The 26,559-nt window shown below is 32.4% G+C and overlaps 2 protein-coding genes across 2 annotated transcripts; both read left to right on the forward strand.

The window, feature by feature from the left end:
- Positions 1–6,344: 6,344 nt before the first annotated feature.
- Positions 6,345–11,149, forward strand: LOC100251650 (protein ACCELERATED CELL DEATH 6). Its single transcript, XM_002266691.4, has 3 exons — positions 6,345–7,747; positions 9,103–9,626; positions 10,341–11,149. The coding sequence occupies exons 1-3, from the start codon at positions 6,430–6,432 to the stop codon at positions 10,971–10,973; spliced, it is 2,475 nt and encodes an 824-aa protein (XP_002266727.1). The 5' UTR covers positions 6,345–6,429; the 3' UTR covers positions 10,974–11,149.
- A 1,673-nt stretch (positions 11,150–12,822) lies between these two features.
- On the forward strand, positions 12,823–19,504 carry LOC109123466 (uncharacterized). The gene is made up of 7 exons (XM_059741287.1): positions 12,823–13,749; positions 14,520–14,899; positions 15,901–16,195; positions 16,364–16,894; positions 17,752–18,101; positions 18,181–18,231; positions 18,887–19,504. The coding sequence occupies exons 1-7, from the start codon at positions 12,996–12,998 to the stop codon at positions 19,502–19,504; spliced, it is 2,979 nt and encodes a 992-aa protein (XP_059597270.1). The 5' UTR covers positions 12,823–12,995.
- Positions 19,505–26,559: the final 7,055 nt, after the last annotated feature.

Below are 26,559 nucleotides of genomic sequence, written 5' to 3' on the forward strand. Positions count from 1 at the left end.
ATTAATTTATTCCTTATTAAAGTAAAATTAATAAATTGCTAATTTATATAAAACTTTTTTCTTAAATTTGATTCTAAAAAACAAAAATACATTACTAATTTAATTAAACTACAATTTTTATTTCATTAATTAAATTTTATTTATTTATTAACTTAACATCTATCCTCATTAGCATTATTATACCATCAACTAACCCAACTCTCAACACCTACTTAATATTATATATAAAGGTAGGACTCGCTTGCTTATCTTTTTCTTATTTTATTTCTTTTCTTTCTTGCACAAACCACACTCATGGCTACATTCCATTTTTTTTTTTTTTTAATACACGCTTACAAAAATCACACTGTACACACTCGCCAAGGAACCAACACTATAAGAAAAAAGGGCAATAATGACGCTTTTTAGGCGTCAATAAATGTATAAGATGACGCTTCTTGAAAGCGTCCTTGTCGCCCCTGTCAAGGAATGGGTGTAAGCAACCTTGTCGCTTCTAATTCAAGGAATGGGTGTAAGTAACATTTCAAGGTGAAATCAACCATTTTGGTTAGAATATTTGCTTCTAATTCAAACCCCAAGCTTTGATTCCCTTAACAATAATAGATGAGTGAATACATATTTCTTAGAAGCTTTAATCATAACAGTCAGTCAGGATAGAATAGCAAAGACTATGTGACCATATTTATTTCTGGTTATACTTCCACTACCAAATTGTCGTGTGTTCCCAATGGTTCAGCAATCAAAGAAAGCATCAAATGCCCGATATGGGCAAACATCAAAATCTTAGGGACAGTGGGATTAAGAGTTTAAGGTAGTGAATGGTTTTTTTTTTTTTTTTTTTTTTAACCACTATAACTTTAGATACAGTATGGCTCTATACAGGAGCAGGTGGTAGACTGGTGGTGTAAGTATATCTAGGTTAATCTTTGTTAAGTTTGGATTTCAGATCATTTGCAGCTTGTGATGGTTCTAATTTTATCTTTTTCATTTTGTATAAGAGATAAGAAATCCCAACTACGTGTGTGTACTTAACTCTTATGCCATTTATTTATCTTCATGATGTATACTTAGTTCTTATGCCATTTATTTATTTATATTTTGATTGGCATATCCCTTTTCCATTTATAGGAATCTTTAAGATAACCTCTTACTTAGGAGAAACTTTTTGTATTTGATTGATTTATACATTGATTTGTTCTTGCAACTTGTTAAACTGCCTCGAGTTCCAATTGTTGACAAAATATTGAAGAAGTATCTTGATTACAGAATAAAGAGGGATGGCATGTAAGTATATTTGCCATGGCTCCTGACATTTTGAACTCCCTTCCAACTTCTAAAGGTGATCAAACAAAGTTGCAATGATACTGCCTGAGGTTTGATGGCAGTTATTTTTATTGTTTGGTTTGGTGTGTTATTGATGTAGTAATATCAGGATAATTTGTGTCGGAATGTTTACTATAGTAAGAGGTAGTTCTTGTAATTTTCACACTAATATGGTTTGAATAGACAAGCATGCTTACCTGTTCAGTGATCAGTCTCAACTATGTACTTATTGCATAAATGATTGTTATGGCAATACAAGCAGTCTCTCTATATAGATGAGTAGTTCACATGTGAAATTTTTGAAAGCCAGTATCTTAAGATATGTAGTTATCAAAGACAAGTTCAAGAATATTGTAACTTCTGAATCCAAAAAAAAAAAAAAAAAAACCACACACAATCTTGACAAGAACAAAAATAGTCAATGAGATGGGAAACAAGACATCTATTCAAAACCAGTAATAGACTTACATTCTCAAGTCCCAATGAGCCACATATATAAGCAACACCCCATACAAATAAAACAATTGCTTCCTTTTCCACCAAAAGTGCACTGTGTGCCTGACAGAACCAACAACAACAAAGTCAAATAAGCTGCAATGTGGAATACATAAAATAAAATACCACAATTAAAATTGCAAAAAATGAAGTTAACTAAAATCAACATATAAATAATAAAATAAAAAATAAATAAAGGATGTTAATTTACTTAATCCTTTAAAACTTTGATAATCAGATGAGTAACAGAGCAGAGGCAGTGTTTGTGACAAAAAAAAAACTGCTAAATCACATCCCCTGTATGCTGTTATGATGTGTTTGAATTTTGGGTTCTCATCATCTTGTTCCTTCTCAATCATGTACTTTTGTTTCTTCTTTGTAAACTCAGACTGGTTGGATATATACTAGGATCTCCGCACATTTTTTACAACATTCAAGTGAATTTTGGTTAATTTTATGTGATAATTAAACTCATTTATGTTTTTTTTTAGATTTATTTTTTTATTTTTCTTTTGTTTGTATGAAACACTTGGAAATGTTTGAAAAAAAAATTCTAAAGTTTGTGGGCCTACTTTTCAAGAGTAGTTAAATAGATATGACATATCAAAATATCTGGAAGAAATTAAAAAACTCATCATTTTATTTGACAAAATATAAGTAATGAAGAAAATTAGAATGATAAATGATTCAAACCATGAATGGATTTTTGAAGGAAAAAGCGTTCAATAGACACAATGATATATTTTAGGTATTTTTATATATCTATATATCTATATATATATTAATCAAAATTGATTGAGAAACTTTTGTGGTCTTGATTAACACTTGTGTAAAACCAAAAAAAAAAAAAAAAAAATTCATCTCTGTAAATAAGGGATTCACTCACAAAAAGACCACTTTTCCATGGACCTAAACAAAATCACAACAAAATTAGTTTAATGATTTGATGTATATAATAATAACAACAAGATCACTTTCATTTCACACATGCTAGTAACTTGAAAATTAATCAATTCACTTAAGACCCATGTGTAGGAAATCAAAATAATATAAATTATACCTAGATAGAGCACTAAAAAAATTGATTTTTTTTAATATTTGTATTTTTTTTTCATTGGTTTCTCATTTGTGCTTGCTTTTCTAATTTTTATTTTTTACATTCTGTGGTGGATGTAAGGAAATACGCAAAACTGACAAATTAACCAGATAATGATGGCTGTATAAATGTTATTTAATTTTCTTGTGTAAGAGGATTATTCAGAACAATAAGAATATGGGTGGTGGGTAGTGGGATGTGGGAGGACAACTAATCTCTTTGCGTTTATGTGAAAACAATATGTTAAAAGCACATGCAACCTTAGTTTGTTCTAGTCCAAAACACCCTTGTTCATTCGTTTTTCCTCTTTTGTTTTTATTTTTGTTTGCCTCTTCCCCGTGTAGTTGTTTAATCTACTAAAAACATTGAGTTTTAACACACATAGTCAATAAGAAACACAATCATCCCAAAAATCATAAGAACACAAAAAAGCCCTAAAATAAAATATGAAAACAGAACACATTGAGAGAAGAGGACTTACCACTCATAGATATGGGAATGCAACGGTATACATCAATGACACTGGTTCATAGTGGAAATTTTCCAGTGGTGACCACTTGTGAAATTATTGAAGTCAGGTAAGGCTACTCCAAAGGGTTAGGGCATTTCAGTGGTGGGATTTGTAAATGAGGAATGGGTTATGGCTTCTTAGTGCTGGATTTCACCCTTGCAAAAAGGGTTTCATAGTACGGAAAGGGTTTCTCCCAACTTGCGACATCGACAATTGACATGTAGGGACTAGATTCTCTAGAACGATATGCTATGAGTCTTTGGAAGCTTCTTGTTCAATCGTCATTGTTCCTTTAGGTATGAGATTCAAGCTTCATTTTTCGGGTTTTTCGAGATATGAAATAGAGGGAATGTTTGGCGGTAACATATTGCAGAGAGAAAAAATTCCAAAGATAGCCATATATTTATAGGTAAAATTCAATGGCACTTATAAAAGTGCCGAGGAAAAATAATACTAGTTAACAAAACGATGATACTTCCAATAAGCGTCATTGCATACAAAGTAAAAGAGAAAATAGTATATCAAACAATGATGCTTCCAATAAGTGTCATTGTGTACCATGCTACAGGGATAATAGTATGTCAAACAATGACACTTTTAATAAGTGCCATAAAATAAAGCATATTATATCAAATAATGACGTTTTTTTAAAGTATCAAGAAATAAAACGTCATTATTTTAAAATTTTGTAGTAGTGTGCAAAAGCTAATTTTTTTTAAACACCCAAATTCTTTTCTTTTTTTTCTTTTATGTTGTCACATAGGTACCCATCCCGAATCCATAAATCCTTTTTTTCTTTTTCTCAATACCCTAAGTGAGTGTATATATATATATATATATATATATATATAAGATATATTATTTATTTATTATTGTTTTAGATTTACTAAAAAAATATTGAGAATTTCCAATCTCTATCAATAAATCAACATTTATTCATAAATTTTCACTATTTTTTATTTAGAATTTAAATAAACAAATTATATTCAAGATTGAGATTTTTTAAAGAATATTTAAGTGTTTAAAACTAATTAACAAATCTAAAATACTAATTTAAGGGTTAAAATTCTACTTGAAAAACTAATTTTCAAATCCTAAACCTCCAAATCTTCAATCCTATATTGTCTTATGTTTTTTTTATCTTTTTCTAATCTCAATGTAAAAGGGTTTCTATATAAAGAAATCAAAAAAATCTAATTTATATTTAAGGTTTTTAATGCAAAAAGACCTTTCTAACCTTATTAAATTTATTTATTTTTTTCTTTTACTCTAATTTATGGTTTTACCCTTAACAATAAAACGGGGGGTGTTACATAAAAAGCTTGTTAGAAAAATTAGGCTAATCCAACCTATGATAATCACCCTAAAGAGGGGGTGAATAGGGTGATAGTCTCTTTTTGCAAATTTAAACTATGTGAAAGTAAGAGACAATTATATGTAAGTATATAATAAACAATATAAAGACGTACAATTGCATATAAATTAAAAGAGTAGGGAAGAGAGAATGCAAACACAAGATTTTATAGTGGTTCAGCGCAACCCGGCCTACATCCACTCTCCTCTAGCTTCAATCCAAAGCTTGAGGTTCCACTAATTCAAGGCTTCCAAACCAAGCCTTCAAGCAATATAATTGGACTATGGTTCCAATTCACCCTCTTGGACTTTTGGCTCCAAGCACCCTTTACACTTCTCAAGAAATATCCCACTCTTAAACAACCCCTAGAGTGATACCACACACTTGAGAAACTTCCTCTCAAAGATTTACAAATAAATGATCTCATAAAATCTTAGTACAAAAACTTTAAACTCAAATGATACAAGAAAACTAGAATTGAATGGTGCACTAAAGATATGCAAATTTTAGAACAATGGTGCACTCAAAAATACTCTTCCAATGCTCAAATATATTCAAGAAAGGTTTGGGAAGGTTAAGTTTCTTAAACAATAAAGATTGGAGCCTTTTTATAGAAGAAAAAAGTCAAACTAGTCGTTGGGGGTTCGATCGATTAACTAGCCATTAGCATTTAATGTTGGCAGGTGACTGTTGGACCTCGACCAGACCTCAATCGGTTGAGGTTCAACCTTGACCGGTTGAACAACCGTTTTAGAAGAAAGAGAAAATTTTTTGCACCATCGACCGGTTGAGCTGGGGGTCAACCAGTTATTGTTCATACCCTTGACCGGTTGAATTAGGGGTTGACCAATTACTATTCATGCCCTTGATCGGTTGAGATAGGGGTCGACCGGTTACTGTTCATCCGGTTTAACTGGTTGAGCCGTTTTTGGTTCAACAATCAACTTTTTCAACTTAAAACCTTTTAAACAAGTTTGAAACAACATTTGACACAAGGTTTTAGTTGAAAATATGAAATCATCCAATTTTAAAAATATTTTAAGCACATTAATGTGGTCTTCTTGAGCAGTAAAGCAATTATAGTAATTATTAATCTTCATCTAATTAATCAAGTAAAATAATTATCATTAATTATAATAATTCATTTTTTTATTGTGTAGATATTATCTACTTTACTACAATGCGCATCTACGACTTTTTGTCTTATTGATGAGTTAGGTAATGTTTGCTCACCCATTTCAGCCCTTTGCAGTGCCTGTGTCCATGCCTTTAATGCTACGTCCGTATTTCCATTTATCAGCTTAGGTTAGATAAAATATGCAGAAGGTAAAATCAGACATAATAGAAATTAGGGTCTGTATGTCATATATTTGTGCGCGAATTTGGGATCGGGTTGAAGTAAAAAAGTCAAAATGAAATTACAATAAGAGTACGGTAAAGGGATAACGTTGGGACAGCAGTACTGATGTACACTTCAAGGAAGTAGGCCATGGCATGTCATGCCACCTGGAACAAAATAAGGGGTTCTACAGATTCTCTTATCGGAATCATTTGAGATATAGGATGGATGCATAGAAGGGAAGGAGACGACTCCTCTAAAACTTGTGTTTGTGTGTAGGTGAGAAGTTGGGATTCCCTGATCAATTAAAGATGGCTGAGGAGAGGGATCCAGTAGAGTTGGGCATGGCACTCGGCGCAGATTCGAACATGAAAGAAGACAGCGTAACAGCTAAGAAGAGGGCAAAACGGTGGGCAATCACCGCAGAAGCGAGCATGGAAAGAGAGAAGGGGATGCTTGATCAAGATGAAGATGACTTGTGTGTAGGTGAGAAGTTGGGATTCTCCGATCAATCAAACAGGGCTAAGGAGAGGGATCTAGTAGAGTTGGGCATGGCACTCGACGCAGATTCAAACATGAAAGAAGATAAGGAAACAAGTAAGAAGTGGAGGGCAGATTCGACACTGATCAGCTCAGATTCGACGATGGAAGAAAACCCTGCACCGCCTGAGATGTGGGTGCCAGAAACCTCGCCAATCTTCGCAGATACTAAGATGGCAATAGACATCAGCTCATATTTCACAATGAAAGAATGCCGTGCATCGCCGTGGGCGCGAGAATCCATCATGTTAGGCATGCCAATCACCGCAGAAGCGAGCATGGAAAGAGAGAAGGGGACGCTTGATGAAGATGAAGATGAAGATGAAGATGAAGATGATTTGTTTGTAGGCATGCCAATCTCCGCAGATGCGAACATGGAAACAGAAAGGACAATGCTTCTTGTAAGAAATATAAGTGCTCCTTCCACACACGGACCCCACGCCCCCGCTGATGAAGATGAAGATGCGGAGCATAAGAAATTAATGGACCGCCGCATGCACGCGCTAGCGACCCAAGGAAATGTTGATGGCTTTATTAAAATTTTAGGCTCGATATCCTCCGAACAGAACCCACTTCTCTGCCAAGTTAGTCCCCGGAAAAACACATGCCTCCACATAGCAGCAAGCTTTGGACACCATGATCTTGCCAAGTACATCGTGAAAGAGTGTCCAGATCTTATAAAAAATAAAAACTCCAAAGGCGACACGGCACTTCATATTGCTGCTAGAAAAAGGAATTTATCTTTCGTTAAGATTGTCATGGATTCATGCCCTTCTGGAGGTGGCGCATCCCAAGATGTAGAGAAGGCTGAGCCTTCATTGCTGGGAATTGGTAACAAAGAAGGAAATACAGTGTTGCATGAGGCACTGATAAACCGTTGCAAACAAGAAGAGGTGGTGGAGATCCTTATTAAGGCAGATCCCCAAGTGGCTTATTATCCGAATAAGGAGGGAAAGTCACCATTGTATCTAGCTGCAGAATCACACTACTTCCACGTCGTAGAGGCTATAGGAAACTCTGAAGTTGAGGAGCGCATGAAGAACAGAGACCGCAAAGCAGTCCATGGTGCCATTATGGGAAAGAATAAGGGTATTTCCCGCCTCCTTCTCTCTCTCTATTAAATTTTCTTCTTCCTCTTCAAACTTAAAAAGCATTGTTTGCAATGACGATGGGGCTTAAATAATCTGTTGCTTCTAACCATAGAAGAAGTCTACTGGGCTTGTCTCAGCTTTTGCTTCAATATTCCTTGTTCCTAAAAATTCAAATTTTTTTATTAATTTATGGGAGATCCATAATATTTACAACTCTTCTTTCCCAACCCAAACCCCGTCGTAAATATTCTTCATCTTTGTTTTCAAAATCCTAATCCTATTTTGTCATCTTCTAATTATTCTTCTTCAAAACTCCAGTCCTAATTAATTCTTTATTTTATTTTCTAAATCACAAAAATTTAAAATTAACTATAAAAAAAAAAAAAAAAAATTGCAGTTACATATGGCTTCGTTGTGTGCATATGGGATGGTTTAATTAAATAGAGGGGGTAAAAAGGGCCGTAAGAGGGAAGAACAATTGTCTGTATAGTTTGGGGTTGACTTCAAGTGATCATTTAAGATTTGATTTCGAGATTAAGGTTAGAGTTAGGATTTTTCTTTTCCCTTTTTTTTTCTTTATGTTATATGTTTCTTATAGATGCGATGAAGTAGAATGGATCCTACACATTTGAAAGAAACACAAATTATAAATGATGTGATGATTTTCTATTATTCCCCATTTAACTATTGCAATATTATTAAGAGTATGGATGGGAATAAGATAGGTGTTTACAGAAATCATCCCGTTGAGTTTGAAATTTAAATAAATGAGGTTTGAAATGAGTTTGAGATTTTTTCAAAGAATTAAACAGAGCCAAATGGGGTGGGACATGTATGAGGACGTTTAATTTTTTTTTATTGGGATGGGACTTAGAAATATTTTGAATAAATGAGATGGGGGTTGGGATAGAAGTGACCATCCCGAATCCACCCCATTTCAATCCCTAATTAAGAAGAAGATAATGTAAATAACAAAATTTACAGAATTTTTAAAATCCAAGGAGGGAACTTATAATTAAAGGAAGCTTTTAAAAGGATGGGCACCCCATGTGGTACAACCTCACACCAAATTGATACTGTTTTGTTGAATTACAGATAATAAAATAATCAATTAAAAAAAATCTCTTTTCTATTTTTATATTAATTTTCCTTCCTTATTTTAATTATCTAATAATTGAACCCTTTCCAAACAAAAAAAAAAGCAATCTTAATTTTATTTTTTATATGTGAATTTTTTTTTATGTAATTTTAGTTATTAATGACTTGCACTCATATAATAATATATTTATTAGAAAAAGGTTGTTTGAAACATTCATATAAATTTTTCTTTTATATATGATGAAAAAATGCCAGAGATGTTGGAAAAAATACTGGCCATGAGGCTCGTCCACCAAAAAGACGAAGATGGAAGGACTCCACTTCATTGTGCAGCATCCATTGGATATCTCGAAGGAGTTCAAATGCTGTTAGACCAATCTAACTTGGATCCATATCGAACGGACTCTCATGGCTTCTGTCCCATCCATGTTGCATCAATGAGAGGCAATGTGGACATTGTCAAAAAGTTGCTCCAGGTCTCCTCTGACTCAGTAGAGTTGCTAAGCAAACTCGGTGAGAACATTCTTCATGTGGCAGCCAGGTATGGTAAAGACAATGTAGTCAATTTTGTGCTCAAAGAAGAAAGGCTTGAGAACTTTATAAATGAGAAGGACAAGGCTGGATACACGCCACTGCATTTGGCAACCATGCATAGACATCCCAAGGTCGTAAGCTCTTTAACATGGGATAAAAGAGTTGATGTGAATCTTGTGAATGATTTAGGCCAGACTGCTTTGGACATTGTATTATCAGTGGAGCCTCCAACTACATTTGACCAGGTATATCTATATGATGATTTGCATCTTGTTTTCTAAATGATGGGTACTACTAGTAGTTTCACCCTTCAACTGCATGCCATGAGTAGGAAATTAGAATGCCTCATCCATGCATTGTTACAGTGCTATGGCATTTTCCTTCTTAGATGCATGCATGCAATTAAATTATTAAAAGGATCGATCAGGACAACATGGTTTGTTTTCCTTTCCTAGAAGGACCGACTAATATTAATAAGAACTAGATCAACACTTCAACTCAAGCCACTAACCCTTGATTGAAGGTCAATTTGAGCCCAAGATATCCTAAAAGTCAAGAAAATTATGGAGCCTAACTCAATCACCATCACCCTCGCCCAGATTAGAGCGACTCAACCAAGGTTAGGCTAGGTTTCTCCAGCAAGTGCATATACTCTTGATGTCGGCAAAGACTTATGGGAATAATTTTTTGCATCATACTAAAAAGTTTTCAGTGTAGAGAACTGCTATATCATGTGCGCTTGTGGTTGCTCTCTTGCTGCTTCACATTGCTTAATTTCATACTTCTAGTGGGTGTTCATTGAATTTACAGGGAAAAGAGAATAGCTTCCCAACAAAATATTACGAAACCCAACTCATGGAATTATAGTCTACTTTTAGTTATTATTACGACACATACATTTTATGTTCTCTCTTTCTCACGATTACATTAACAGCAACATTTTTTTCTCTACTACGCAGGCACTAATTTGGACAGCACTCAAATCTGCTGGTGCACGACCAGCGGGAAATTCAAAGTTCCCACCCAATAGACGTTGTAAACAGTACTCTGAATCACCTAAAATGGACAAGTACAAGGACAGGGTAAACACTCTTTTGTTGGTTTCGACCCTTGTTGCCACAGTGACATTTGCTGCTGGTTTTACCATGCCAGGTGGCTACAACAGCTCCGACCCAAATGTCGGCATGGCTGCCTTGCTGATGAGAAATATGTTCCAAATGTTCGTCATCTGCAATACCACTGCTATGTATACCTCCATCCTCGCGGCAATCATCCTCATCTGGGCACAGTTAGGTGATCTCAATTTGATGGATACTGCCCTCAGATTTGCATTGCCATTCTTGGGGTTGGCCCTTACTGCGATGTCCTTAGGCTTCATGGCAGGTGTTTACCTGGTGGTCAGTAATCTTCATTGGCTTGCAATTGTTGTCGTCATTATTGGAATCATCTGCCTTGTCGGTCTCCTAGTACCCTTTTTTTTACTTTTCCTCCCAAGTAAGTCTACTAATCGTATCCTTAGGCACATCTCCTATTATCCGTTTCTTATATTGGTATGGGCATCTAAAAGCCCCGAAATGAAACGGGAAGATTAGCTAGCCCTGTTGATGATGTCTGCTAGCTCCATCTTCCCCTATGTTTGTTGCTTCTTTCAGCATTATCTCAATGACTTGGTAGACAAAGTATGTTATGTATAAATGCTTAGTGTGATATATTGATGGTGTTGTACATGACCATTTCTTATATAAATCTATGGTTTTTGGATCTATAATTAGGTAGTTCTATATATATTTCAATAAATACTCCATTCATACATAAATAACCTGAATTCGTTATTAATAGGTTCAGTTTAATTTATTGATTGAAATTTGAATTTGCAATTGCAATTTTTACACTTTTTTAATTATTATTATGAGAATTTTGATTTTCAAATCGGTTGCATCTTCTACATTACAATTCATTGGGAAGGGGAAAAGGTTTTAATTTTGGAAAAAAAAAATTTATTGGCTTTTGAGTTCCAAAGAATTTTTCAAAATTAAGGAGTTTAATAATTTTTTAAAAATAATTTGAAAATAAAATATCGAGGGAGTTAACACTAGAACTAAGAATTAGTTGAAAATGACTATATTAATCTCTAGTTTATGCACAATTATATTTTTCATTATATTTTATTATATTATTAATATTCATATTTTATTAAAAATTATTTATTTTGAATTTATTTATAATTAAAAAATTATTTTTATTTTTAATAAGACACAAATTAAATTTAACTTATATTATATAAATTAAATTTATAATTTTGTGATTTTTACAAAATAAAAATAAAATTTATTTTTAGAAACAACTAATTTAATTCTTATAATCATTTAAGTTATCTAAATATAGAAATAAATGAGAAAATAATGGAGATCTTCATTTCCATTCCTGTTTTACCGCGTGGCAAACAGTCCCTCATCTTAATTAATAACATAACATGATTTATATATTTGATGGACGGTAAAATCAACCCTTTGTTTGGTAACTCATATTGTAGTAAACCCTAAGTTGAGTTTGATGATAGTCGGACGTATTGATGACGGATTTGACGGACATAACGTTCAAACCCGCTCAAAGACTCAATCAAACCCACAGAACTTCACAACTGATTAAAATAATTTTATAAACCAAAATGATCAAACTTTGTAGTTTCTGGGATTCGTGTTGATGCTTCCAAATAGGTTCCAAGATGTTCCCAGTGAGTTTGGAAAAGAGAGAAGTGGATTCCTTGAGCTTCTCAAACATTTTCTAAGAAATTGTCAAACACTTGGTCTCTTCATCTAACCCGTATGATTCAAACACACCCATGAAGACTTTTCTTCATAGGACGTCACATTTCAAACTCCAGCAAACGAGTAAGATATTTGAGTTGCCGTGCTTCATATCCATTCCGTGTCTGTTGGAAGTCCTATGTGATGTAAGTTGGACTATCAAATGAATTTCTTTTAGTATCATATTTTTTATTCAACTTATCATATGTATGTAATGCATAGGTTCTTCTCTCACAGATTGACTTGGCCCTTACTTCCATCCCAAGCAAGAAAGTGCAGGTATCTCATGGCCGGCAGTGGACTAATGATATATGAACTCATTTTAAATTGGGTCTGACTAACTTGGCCACTGGGGTTGTTACCTCGAAAGGACTTGAGTGGGGTTCATGTTTAAGTCTTTCTTTTTTAATCTAGGTATGTACTGTGTGTGCTCTCTTCTTATTTTAGTCGAATTCAAAGAATAGTTGTTTCTTCCTAGTCTTGGTAAGTGGTTGCTCAAGGATATCATATTAAGATTTTTATTATTTTTATTTTCTGTTTTTGACTTAGTGCCTTCTCAAGATTTTGAATTGTCAAAAAAGCTGGTTATATTGTATAAACAATCATCATAGTATTAGAATTAGCATATATAATTTGGTATTGATGTGCATGTTCTCTTCCTCTGTATGACCTATCCTTTGCGATGAAGTATCGGACTGGTTTCTTTGTTGCCATTATTTCTTTTTTCTTTTAAACTTCTTAAACCAACATAAATACAAGCACAGCTAACGGATTTGATTAGGCAAGTCAACTACAATAGGAGATATTATGAGACAAGACGATTTAATGATGAATTTTGAGAGGCTAAGAAAGCAGGGGAGGGGAGAAAGATGGAAGACAGGGAAACAAAGGCAAAAACAACCCAAGAAGCAAGCCATCTTGGCAATCTCTGAGCTTAAGGATGCCAAATTATTGGAGGACTATGTGACAGCTAGTTCCATGGATCCTGATTTGTACAGAGCTACGATACAAGGAGACATTCTTGAATTCATAAAAGCCGTGGAACAAGGACCAGACAATAGACACGCTGGTGTACCTGCTGCATCTTGTATCCAAGTGACCCCTCAGAAGAACACAGTTCTTCACCTAGCAACGATCTTTGGACATGACGAGATTGTAAAACTCATTTCTAAGGACTTGCCCTTTCTTGTCATGGAAAGAAATTGCAGAGGTGACACTGCACTTCACATTGCAGCCAGAGCTGGCAATTCACTGCTAGTGAATTTGTTGATTAATTCAACAGAAGGGGTTTTGGGTGTGAAGAATGAGACGGGTAATACCGCATTGCATGAGGCATTGCAACATCGTCATGAAGAGGTGGCCTGGAATATAATTAACAAGGACAGAAATATGTATTGTTCTGTCAATAAGGAAGGAAAATCTTTGTTGTATTTGGCCGCAGAAGCAGGATATGCAAATCTTGTTAGGTTTATAATGGAAAATCCTGCAGGAAACTACAGCATTGAAGGAAAGCTCGAGAACAAACCATCTGTGAAAGCTGCCATTCTTGGGAAGAATACAGGTAAATGAAATTCTCTCCTCTAATCTCCCTTTTTTTTCCCTTTATTGGTATGCTTGTCTTTCAATTTCAGACTTCCAAGAGTCTGCACTTGGATTGGAAATTTTTAAGTGACTGCACTTTCACACTTCTTAGTTTTTTCCTACAAAAAGCCCTGCAACTACTATAAACCACCCAATTCTCTGCACCTGTGAATCAGAAAACTTTACCCAAACTATATTGCATCCAATTGTCACCATTAAAAGGTAATGATATCATGGCACATAAGAGCATTCTCATTTTTCTGGAAGTTGGAAGACCTCAATTATTTCTTGCTTAATTAATTGGTGATATTCCTGTGCTTCCATGTTTGAACTAGTGTGTCCATTGTAATCTCCTTCCATGGATTTCCTTAGGTGTGGCTGCCCATCAAGAAGAGATCAGGAATAGTCCAGAAATATTACTGTCTTATTCTAATCACATGAGTATCTAGCAGTAAAGAAATATATCTGTAGTAGCTGATTTTTTTAGATAGGTCCTCTAGTAGCCAATCGACCTTTTTTCTTTACAAGAAGGCTTCTATTGTGACTTGTGAAGACAGTGATAAATTGACAATATTTCTGATTATCATTTGGATTTAGGAGCATATTTTACCATATATTTTGTTCTCACACATGGCAAGATTTTCATTTAATGTGTTATCATCAGTCCTGTGATCACCAAAAAATTCGCTTAAATATGGTTCACACTTCTTTGTTTGTTTGTTTTCATTTTTTTGTTTTGGGCGACATTAGATGTTCTCAAGATAATGTGGGAAAGAGATCAATCATCCTTCAATTTAAGATGTGAAGAAGGGAGGAACCCTCTTCACTATGCAGCATCTATTGGTTTTGTTGAAGGAATCAATTACTTTTTAGACAAATACTGTATCGCTGCTTACCAAGGGGACAAAGATGGCCTCTCTCCTATTCATATAGCAGCCATCAAAGGTCATTTCCACATAATTCAAGAGATGCTCCAGCATCGCCCAGATTTGATGGAGCTGCTCACTTGCAAAGGCCAGAATACCCTTCATGTCGCATGGTACTTGACTTTCAATTATTTTATGCTGATGGTGGTATGGTACTTGACTTTCAATGAACAATGGTTAACTTTTGGTGAGATGTATTTGCTGGTGTATAACCTGATATTTTTAGTTTGAATATTCTGAGGGATAAAAAAGAAATAATGATATTTAAATAAGTATTTTTTATTTAACAATATTAATAATTTTATTTATGAATTTATATTTATCTTTTATTTAATTAGTAAATAAAATATATAATAAGATAATTAAGATTAACTTATTTATAATAATTCTATTTTAATTCATTAATAATATAATATATATTTATAATTTATCAATTATGTCTTCCCTAAACAAAAACTTTGTCCATTGATATAGGTCATTTCTTAATTTGTTCGAGAATCTAGGTTTATTTTCTACTCTTGTGGGCTAGTGAATTTTTTTTTTTTTTTTTTGAAGTGTAAGTGTTACAATAACCCCACATCAGAAATAAAAAAACACCCCCTAACCCTAACGTACCGTACAAATGATCTTTTATTAACTTAGACATTTACTTGACCAAAGCAAAAGCCATTAGATGCTTGTCTTGTAATGCAATCTTGCCCTTTGTTCAATTCACAGCCTTAAATGATTCACTGTCATCCAATAGATGGAAATGGTGATCTTAATCGGTTTTTAAAAATAAATAATTGTTTTTGTATAATTAAAAATTAATTAGGATTAAAGATTAAAAAACAAGACTAAAGTTTAAATTTTGTTTGAATTTTAAAATTTAGAAATTTAAAAATAAAAAAATGTAAAATCAGAAAGGATTGAAATTAGGATCTGTATATGATATATTTGTGCGTCGGTATAGAAGATTGGGATTGGATTGAAGTAGAAAATTCAAAATGAAATTACAATAAGAATACGGTAAAGGGATAACGTTGGGACACCACTACTGGTGTACACTTCCAAGGCTGGATGTAAAAGAAGGCCATGCCATGTCATGCCACCTGGAACAAAATAAGGGGTTCTACAGATTCTCTTATCGGAATCATTTGAGATATGGATGCATAGAAGGAAAGGAGACTCCTCTAAAACTTGTGTAAACTTGTGTTTGTGTGTAGGTGAGAGGTTGGGACTCTCCGATCAATAAGGAACTCGGAGCAGATTCGAACAAGGAAGAAGGCGGGGAAGGGCAGATGGCACCACACATGCCATTCTCCGCAGATGTGGACATGGATAGAGATAGAAGTGCTCCTTACAGGTATAAACACATCGTCCCTGCAATCTCCGCAGATAGAAGTGCTCCTTCCACACATGTGGGCATGGCTAGAGATAGAAGTGGTCCTTCCACACATGTGGGCATGGCTAGAGATAGAAGTGCTCCTTCCACACATGTGGGCATGGCTAGAGATAGAAGTGCTCCTTCCACATAAGGAGTCGTCGCTCCCGCCGATGAAGATGAAGATGTGGAGCAGGATAGATTAATGGACAGCCGCATGTACATGCAGGCGACCCGAGGACGTGTTGATGAATTTATTCAAATTTTAGAATCGATATCCTCTGAAAAGGAACTTTAAAGCTCAGAAATCCTCTCCCAAGTTAGCCCCCGGAACAACACATGCCTCCACATAGCAGTAAGATTTGGACACCATGAGCTTGCCGAGTACATCGTGAAAGAGTGTCCAGACCTTATCAAAAAGACAAACTCCACAGGCGACACTGCACTTCATATTGCTGCTAGAAAAAAGGATTTATCTTTCGTTAAGTTTGCCATGGATTCATGTCCTTCTGGAAGTGGCGCATCCCGAGATGTAGAGAAGGCTGAGCATCCATTGCTGATCATTGTTAACAAAGAAGGAAATACAGTGTTGCATGAGGCACTGATAAACCGTTGCAAACAAGAAGAGGTGGTGGAGATCCTTATTAAGGCAGATCCCCAAGTGGCTCATTATCCGAATAAGGAGGGAAAGTCGCTATTGTTTCTAGCTGCAGAAGCACACTACTTCCATGTCGTCGAGGCTATAGGAAAACCTAAAGTCGAGAAGCACATGAACATTAACAGAGACCGCGAAGCCAAGCCGGCAGTCCATGGTGCCATTCTGGGAAAGAATAAAGGTATGACCCGTCCCATTCTCAATCTCCATTTAATTCTCCTGCTCTTCTTCTTCTTCTTCAAACCTAAAAAACACCATTTCCAATAAAATCTTAAACCTATATTCGATTCTCATAGTTGAAAAAAAAATTATTAAGGAAAGTGATTTTCTAATATGCTGTTTTACCATGAAAACATGAAAGAAAGTGAAATATAATTAAAATTAATAAGAAATTTATATCATTTAAAATTATTTAATTTTTATATAGAATAGTTAAATAAGTAAAATGAATTTAAAGTAATATATAAAAATAATTTATCAATTTAAATTTTTTATTTTTCCTTTTTTAATTTTTCTTCTTTATTTTCTATTTTCACATATTCCCTCAAACTTTGGGACCAAACATAACCTAAATGATCACTTGAAGTCAATCCCAAACTATCCAAACAATTCTTCTTTCTTATAGCCCTTTTTGCCTCCCCTCTATTTAAACCAGCCAATATGCACGCAACAAAGCCACAACAGCAAATTTTCTTTAGTTAATTTTAAAATTTTGTGATTTAGAAAAGAAAATTAAGAATTAGGAGCTAGTGGGGTTTTGAAGAAGAATAAGAAGATGACAAACTAGGATTAGGATTTTGAAAACAAAGATGAAGAATATTATTTACAAGGACGGGTTTGGGCCGGGAAGAGGAGTTATAAACATTATTGATCTCCCATAAATTAATAAAAATTTTAATTTTTTAGGAACGGGGAATATTGAAGCAAAAGATGAAAAAAAAAAAAAAAGCCAATTTACTTTTTCTATAATTAGTTCAACAGAAAAACATAAATGTGTTCTCATTTTAATTTCTTTTATATATGATGAAAAAATGCCAGAGATGTTGGAAAAAATACTAGCCCTGAAGATCGTCCACCAAAGAGATGAACATGGAAGGACTCCACTTCATTATGCGGCATCGATTGGATATCTTGAAGGAGTTCAAACGCTGTTAGCTAAAGACCAATCTAACTTCGATCGATATCATAGGGACGACGAAGGCTTCTTACCCATCCATGTTGCATCAATGAGAGGCTATGTAGACATCGTCAAAGAGTTGCTCCAGGTCTCCTCTGACTCAATAGAATTGCTTAGCAAACACGGTGAGAACATTCTTCATGTGGCAGCCAAGTATGGTAAAGATAATGTAGTCGATTTTCTGCTGAAAAAAAAAGGGGTTGAGTACCACGTATGCACATCCTAAGGTCGTAAACTATTTAACATGGGATAAAAGAGTTGATGTGAATCTTGTGAATAATGAAGGCCAGACTGCTTTCGACATTGCTGTATCAGTGGAGCATCCAACTTCATTGCACCAGGTATATATGACGATTTGCATCTTGTTTTCTGAATTAAGGGTACTACTATTGGTTTCACCTTGAACTGCATGCATTGTTAATGCTATGGCATTTTCCTTCTTAGATGCAAGCATGTGAATTATTAAAAGGATCAATCAGGAAAACATAGTTTGTATTTCTTTCCTAGAAGGACCGACTGATATTAATAAAACCTAGTTCAACTAAAAGAAGATCAATTTGATCCCATGATATCCTAAAAGTCAAGAAAATTATGGAGCCTAACTCAATCACCATCACCCTCGCCCAGATTAGAGCGGCTCAACCAAGGTTAGGCTAGGTTTCTCCAGCAAGTGCATATACTCTTGATGCCGGCAAAGACTTATTGGAATAATTTTTTGCATCATACTAAAAGGTTTTCAGTGTAGAGAACTGCTATATCATGTGCGCTTGTGGTTGCTCTCTTGCTGCTTCACGTTGCTTAATTTCATACTTCTTGTGGGTGCTCATTGAATTTATAGGGAAAAGAGAATGGCTTCCCAACAAAATATTTCGAAACCCAACTCATGGAATTATAGTCTACTTATACTTTCTATAGTTATTATTACGACGCATACATTTGATTTTCTTTCTTTCTCACGACTACATTAACAGCAACATTTTTCTCTCTACCACGCAGAGACTAATTTGGACAGCACTCAAGTCTACTGGTGCACGACGAGCCGGAAATTCAAAGGTCCCACCAAAACTGCCTAAATCACCTAATACGGACCAGTACAAGGACAGAGTAAACACTCTCTTGTTGGTTTCGACCCTTGTTGCCACCGTGACATTTGCTGCTGGTTTTACCATGCCAGGAGGCTACAACAGCTCTGATCCAAGTGCCGGCATGGCTATCTTTCTGATGAGAAATATGTTCCATATGTTCGTCATCTGCAATACCATTGCTATGTATACCTCCATCCTCGCGGCAATCATCTTCATCTGGGCACAGTTACGTGATCTCAATTTGATGGATACTGCCTTCAGATTTGCATTGCCATTATTGGGGCTGGCCCTTTATGCAATGTCCTTCGGCTTCATGGCAGGTGTTTCCTTGGTGGTCAGTAATCTTCATTGGCTTGCAATTGTTGTCTTCATTATTGGAATCATCTGCCTTTTCAGTCTCTCAGTACCCTTTCTTTTACTCTTCCTCCCAAGTAAGTCTACTAATCGTATCCTTAGGTACATCTCCTATTATCCGTTCCTTATACTGGTATGGGCATCTGAAAGCCCCGAAATCAAACAGGAAGATTAGCTTGCCCTGTTGATGATGTATGCTAGCTCCATCTTCTCCTATGTTTGTTGCTTCTTTCAGCATTATCTCAATGACTTGGTAGACAAAGCATGTTATGAATAAATGCTTAGTGTGATCAGAACTTCAATATATTGGTGGTGTTGTACATGATCATTTGTCATATAAATCTGTAGTTTCTGGAGCTGTAATATGTGAAATACTCTATATATATTTCAATAAATACTCCATTCATCCATACTGATCAATGCATATTTGTCTTTGCTTTAAAATTTTTTAGAAAAGAAAAAAAGAAAAAAAAATCTTGGAAATCCCAAAATGATTAATTTGAGAAATATCATTATTTAACAAATAAAAAAACACATGAATATATAAACCCCACTACGTCATTTTCTTTGAAGTACCCTGTTGCGGATTTGATGAGAAAAAGGTAATCAAATGGCATAGCATAAAATTTAAATTAGAGTTTTCTCATCAAAATGTGCAGAATTAAAACCTTTACTAAAACAATTGATTTTTAGGAACCAAATTTTGGTGAAAAAAAAAAATCATAATTCATCTATAAAACTAATTATTGACAATAAACTTTTACATTTCTTACAAACTATTTAATGATGATACCTTAGTGATTAACTTCTAAACTCATTTATAAAATGTAACATTAGACTTTGTTTGATTTTGAAGAGTTTGAAAGGAAATGCAAAAGAAAGAAAAAAAAAGAGGAGAAAAATAAAAGGAAAGAAAAAATAAATTTAAAGTGAATAAATTATTTTGATATATTATTTTAAAATTTTTCATTTATTTAAATTTTTATATAAAAATAAAATAATTTAAAATCTCAAGATTACTAAAAAATATCTTGGGATAGCAAAAAGTTTATGATCTTTTTCCTACGTGGAACAAGTGATAATTGAGCACCACCTATTCAATCCCTCTAATTAGTTATGATTATCTTATTTAATTAATGATTTATGTATTTCATAGATAAGTTGACAATTTTATTCTATACATTTTAAACTAAAACTCTATATACTTTCTTGTAACCAATTAGAGTCTACGGATGGTAATGGGGTGGATTTTTTTGAGTACTTGCCCGTCCCATCCTTAATGGAATGGATTTGAATTTTAACTAAATGGGTTTAGGATGGGTTTGGAAATTTTTTTAAAACTTGGGGTGAATTTGGGTGTTGTCTTGTCTCATCCCACCATATTATATATAAAATTAATTTTTAAAATTAAATTAAATTAATTTTTATTTTACTATTTTTACTATGTAGATAATAATGAAATATTTTTTTTTAATAAAATAAGTTATAAAAAATATAATAATTTAATTATTTATAAAATATATTTATTTTAATGTAATTAAAAAAAATTAAAATTTAAAAAAAAAAAAAAAAAAGTTAAACTGGGTGGGATGGGGTGGGGCAAGTATGAAAATTTCTCATACCCATCCCTTCCTGTTTAATTTTTTAAATGGGGCAGAGATGAAAATTATTTTTAATAAATGGGACGAGGTTGGGATGGGGGTGACCCGTCCCATTGCCATCCTTGCTAGAGTCTGGAATCGTAAAAACTCAAGATTACTCACAATTCATCTAGGAATAGCCAAAGTTAATGATCTTGTTTCTACATAGAGCAAGTGATGATTGAGGACCATATATCTAGTCTGTCTAATTAGTTATGTGATGCAAGGTTAAAAACCTTATCTTATTTCATAACATGATTATATTTTATAGATCATAAAATCAAATCTTTGTTTGGTAACTCATATTTAGTAAACCTTAAGAACCTAAATTCCCCACGTGTTTGACATAGATTCGAAATTTTGAACCCAATTTTAAGTTGAGTTTGATGATAGTCGGACGTATTGATGACAGATTTGACGGTCATTACGTTCAAACCCGCTTTAAAAGACTCAAACCCACGTAACTTTGAATTGGTTAAAATAATTTTATAAAGTGAAACGATTAAACTTCTTACTTTTTGGGATTGGTGTTTGTACTTCCAAATGATGTTCCTAGTGAGTTTGGGGAAGAGAGTGATAGGATTTCAGAATAATTATAAGCCTAATTCTTGCAAAACAATCATCACATTGGTCTTAAAACTTTGTGATTTTCTCAAAGTAAATAAATAATCAAGAAAACAATCGTTAAATTCTAACTTTTAAACCATGTCTAGAAAAATAAAGTTTAAACCAAAAATCCTAATAATATCAAAATCTCATCCTAATTATCATTCATCACCTGATCAGATGGTACTTAAAAAATTGTTAATGAAGGGAAATGAACTTAAAACCTAATAAGAAATATTAATACAATTTCACAAATAAAATATTTTTAATAAAGATTATAAAAAGAAGATATGATGTATAATCATTTTCATAAAAACTTTTTAGTTCAAACATCCTAATACATTCAAACTTTTCAATAAAACATTTTTATATTCATGTCAAACAATTTTATATTAAATTCAAATAAATTGTATTTAAAATATTTTACTCTGATTATCAAATATCAAATGGTACTCAACTATGTGAGACTTTACAAATGGACGGCTACTCTCAAATTTGTTCCTTTTAAGACAAAACTAAACACTACTAATACTAGTAATCTCTAACCAAACCTTTAGATGTTGGGGTTCAAATCAATTGCATTCTTCATCATAAAATGTAAATGTTAACTATTATATCGTGTTAATATGGACTAAAAAGTCAAATATTATATCCAATTGATAAAGACCAAAAAGTCGATTATTATATTCCGTTACCTATGACCAAACAAACCAAAGTCAAACACTTTGTTTTATTTATTCAAACTTATAAAAACATAATATTTTCACATATTTATGTTATAAACAAAAGAAAAGGTTTTAATATATTTTTCATGAAAAATATATTTGCTTTATGCATAAAAACAAAAATAACATTTTACACATTTCAAAATAACATGTCAAAAGAAAATCATTTTTTATTATAAAATCCTCATTAATTTCCCTTACCTCGAAAAACATTCATAATCCTTGAAGAATTTAATTCCATATAAACAAATTTTCATCTAATAACATAAGAAAAACAATTATTACTATTAATTATTTGTCTAAAATTATAAGTTTGATAATCCTAAAATTTTATATATTAATATTAATAAGTATCAATGATAATTTAATTAATTTATTCCTTATTAAAGTAAAATTAATAAATTGCTAATTTATATAAAACTTTTTTCTTAAATTTGATTCTAAAAAACAAAAATACATTACTAATTTAATTAAACTACAATTTTTATTTCATTAATTAAATTTTATTTATTTATTAACTTAACATCTATCCTCATTAGCATTATTATACCATCAACTAACCCAACTCTCAACACCTACTTAATATTATATATAAAGGTAGGACTCGCTTGCTTATCTTTTTCTTATTTTATTTCTTTTCTTTCTTGCACAAACCACACTCATGGCTACATTCCATTTTATTTTATTTTTTTAATACACACTTACAAAAATCACACTGTACACACTCGCCAAGGAACCAAAAGCTTTTTTTTTTTAAACACCCAAATTCTTTTCTTTTTTTTCTTTTATGTTGTCACATAGGTACCCATCCCAAATCCATAAATCCTTTTTTTCTTTTTCTCAATACCCTAAGTATATATATATATATATATATATATATATATATATATATATATATAAGATATATTATTTATTTATTATTGTTTTAGATTTACTAAAAAAATATTGAGAATTTCCAATCTCTATCAATAAATCAACATTTATTCATAAATTTTCACTATTTTTTATTTAGAATTTAAATAAACAAATTATATTCAAGATTGAGATTTTTTAAAGAATATTTAAGTGTTTAAAACTAATTAACAAATCTAAAATACTAATTTAAGGGTTAAAATTCTACTTGAAAAACTAATTTTCAAATCCTAAACCTCCAAATCTTCAATCCTATATTGTCTTATGTTTTTTTGATCTTTTTCTAATCTCAATGTAAAAGGGTTTCTATATAAAGAAATCAAAAAAATCTAATTTATATTTAAGGTTTTTAATGCAAAAAGACCTTTCTAACCTTATTAAATTTATTTATTTTTTTCTTTTACTCTAATTTATGGTTTTACCCTTAACAATAAAATGGGGGGTGTTACATAAGAAGCTTGTTAGAAAAATTAGACTAATCCAACCTATGGTAATCACCCTAAAGAGGGGGTGAATAGGGTGATAGTCTCTTTTTGCAAATTTAAACTATGTGAAAGTAAGAGACAATTATATGTAAGTATATAATAAACAATATAAAGACAATTGCATATAAATTAAAAGAGTAGGGAAGAGAGAATGCAAACACAAGATTTTATAGTGGTTCGGCGCAACCCGGCCTACATCCACTCTCCTCTAGCTTCAATCCAAAGCTTGAAGTTCCACTAATTCAAGGCTTCCAAACCAAGCCTTCAAGTAATATAATTGGACTATGGTTCCAATTTACCCTCTTGGACTTTTGGCTCCAAGCACCCTTTACACTTCTCAAGAGATATCCCACTCTTGAACAACCCCTCAAGTGATACCACACACTTGAGAAACTTCCTCTCAAAGATTTACAAATAAATGATCTTATAAAATCTTAGTACAAAAACTTTAAACTCAAATGATATAAGAAAACTAGAATTGAATGGTGCACTAAAGATATACAAATTTTAGAACAATGGTGCACTCAAAAATACTCTTCCAAAGCTCAAATATATTCAAGAAAGGTTTGGGAAGGTTATGTTTCTTAAACAATAAAGATTGGAGCATTTTTATAGAAGAAAAAAGTCAAACTAGTCGTTGGGGGTTCGACCGATTAACTAGCCGTTAGCATTTAATGTTGGCAGGTGACTGTTGGACCTCGACCAGACCTCAACCGGTTGAGGTTCAACCTTGACCGGTTGAACAACCGTTCTAGAAGAAAGAGAAAATTTTTTGCACCATCGACCGGTTGAGCTGGGGGTCGACCAGTTATTGTTCATACCCTTGACCGATTGAATTGGGGGTTGACCGATTACTATTCATGCCCTTGATCGGTTGAGATAGGGGTCGACTGGTTACTGTTCATCCGGTTTAACCGGTTGAGCCGTTTTTGGTTCAACAACCAAATTTTTCAACTTAAAACCTTTTAAACAAGTTTGAAACAACATTTGACACAAGGTTTTAGTTGAAAATATGAAATCAAAACAAAATAATTCTTGGATGATTTCGGTGCATATGTAAAGAATGTAATGCATGGAAATCCTAGTGCACCAACAATCTTATAAAAAGATCTTATGAAACTTGGGTCTTAAAAAACACTTCTCTTTGAGGTGGTCTTCTTCTTCATGATTTTTCTTTGGCTTGATTTGTCTTTATGATTGCCACTTTGGAAATCGTCTTACTTAATTACACTTGAAATATAATCATTAGTTCTAAACTTTGTTTTGTTATCATCAAAACCGAGATTGACCGAATCTTGATTTCACAAAGCCTAATAATATTTTAAATAATTTGAAAGTAAAAAATCGTGCTAGAACCAAAAATTGTTTGAAAATGAGTACATCAATTTCTCACCTATGCACATTCTTTTTAAAATTTTCTTATTATGTGAATGAGTTTCAAATAAAATGATATTTAATGCACTGGATTGGTTAGCAAGTCTAATGATTTTTTTTTAATTAATTTAGAACTTAAAAATGGGCTCAATTAATTTCAAAATTTCAACCAAAATAGTTAAAAATATCCCAAATGTATGTGTATTAAAAGAAACTAAATTATTCATATAACTAGAAAGAGTAAATTCATAACTTATTTAAAAATAATATTAACTATTAACATTTTCTAAAAATATTATTATTCATTTAAAATATATATATATATACTTGACATTATTAAAATATCAGCATTCATATTTTATAATATCCACTATATAATTCTATTTTTTTTTAAATATATATGATTTTTATTTTTATTATAATGTTAGTTTCATATTTTATGAATATTATCTGTGTATTATTTATTTATTTCATATTGATCACTTAGAATTTATATGATATTGATATTCATTTTAAAATAAATTTAGGTTTATGTGGCTATTTTTAAAATACTATAATTCATTATTAGAAAGTTTAATATATTATTAGTTATTTTTTTATAGAAAATGTGTTTTAAAAAAATGTTTAATAAATAAATAAATAAATAACCATTTAGCAAGAGGGGTTTGTATAGTGGGTGAGAAAAATGAAATAAAATCCATGACGCTAGGAGATCTTTTTCATCGCAATGAATCTATTATATAAAGGAAAAATGTGAATGAACCATTTGCCATGTTAATTTTTTTGAAATAGTGTAAGGAAACATATTTTGGTTGTTACATGTTTTCCATAAGAAAAGTATGTTTGGAAACTTTCAAATTTTTTTTTAATAATAATAATAATTTTTATTTACAGTACTTTATTTATTTATTTTTATTTTTCATATTTATATAATTATTTTTTAAAACAAATAAAAATAATTAAAATATGTTCTTAAAAAACTCTATTTTTTAAATAAGTTCTCAAAAATAATATTTTATATTAAAAATAATATTTTCTAACTGACAAGAAAATTCCAAACTTATTCGTAAGAAATGTGGTTCATGATTGGTTGGTGGTTAGTCACTATCCATTTAATTCATAGAATTAAACGTTTATACACCTCATCTACCAACAACGGTTGTATCCTCATCGTGTCATGTGCATACCATTTAAAATTCTCAAATAGAAAAATGAAATGAAAATTAATATAATTTTGATTTATTAATATATTTGGATTAATTGTTTTATAGAATGAGAATATGAATAAAAAATTTATTAGTATAGAAATCAAATTCCACTCTTATGAGGATTTTGATTCATTTATACTATGTCATAGTGTTTTACCTTACGCTTGGGTTGAATAGTATATAATATCCATATCTTAGAATATCATATCCCCTCCTTATTCAACTTATTTGCAAGATTTGTATTTGTCATTCAAAAGTCATCTTTTAACACGACAATTAA

Source organism: Vitis vinifera, chromosome 12, assembly GCF_030704535.1.
Source record: "Vitis vinifera cultivar Pinot Noir 40024 chromosome 12, ASM3070453v1".
NCBI classification, from domain to species: Eukaryota; Viridiplantae; Streptophyta; class Magnoliopsida; order Vitales; family Vitaceae; genus Vitis; species Vitis vinifera.

Excerpts from the sequence above, each read along its gene's own strand:
- LOC100251650 (XM_002266691.4), top strand. The coding sequence starts at position 6,430 with ATGGCTGAGGAGAGGGATCCAGTAGAGTTGGGCATGGCACTCGGCGCA. Across the intron at positions 7,748-9,102 it reads CATTATGGGAAAGAATAAGG|AGATGTTGGAAAAAATACTG; the intron begins GTATTTCCCGCC and ends AAAAAATGCCAG. Across the intron at positions 9,627-10,340 it reads CTCCAACTACATTTGACCAG|GCACTAATTTGGACAGCACT; the intron begins GTATATCTATAT and ends TCTACTACGCAG.
- LOC109123466 (XM_059741287.1), top strand. The coding sequence starts at position 12,996 with ATGAGACAAGACGATTTAATGATGAATTTTGAGAGGCTAAGAAAGCAG. Across the intron at positions 18,102-18,180 it reads AAAAAGGGGTTGAGTACCAC|ACTGCTTTCGACATTGCTGT; the intron begins GTATGCACATCC and ends AATGAAGGCCAG. Across the intron at positions 18,232-18,886 it reads ATCCAACTTCATTGCACCAG|AGACTAATTTGGACAGCACT; the intron begins GTATATATGACG and ends TCTACCACGCAG.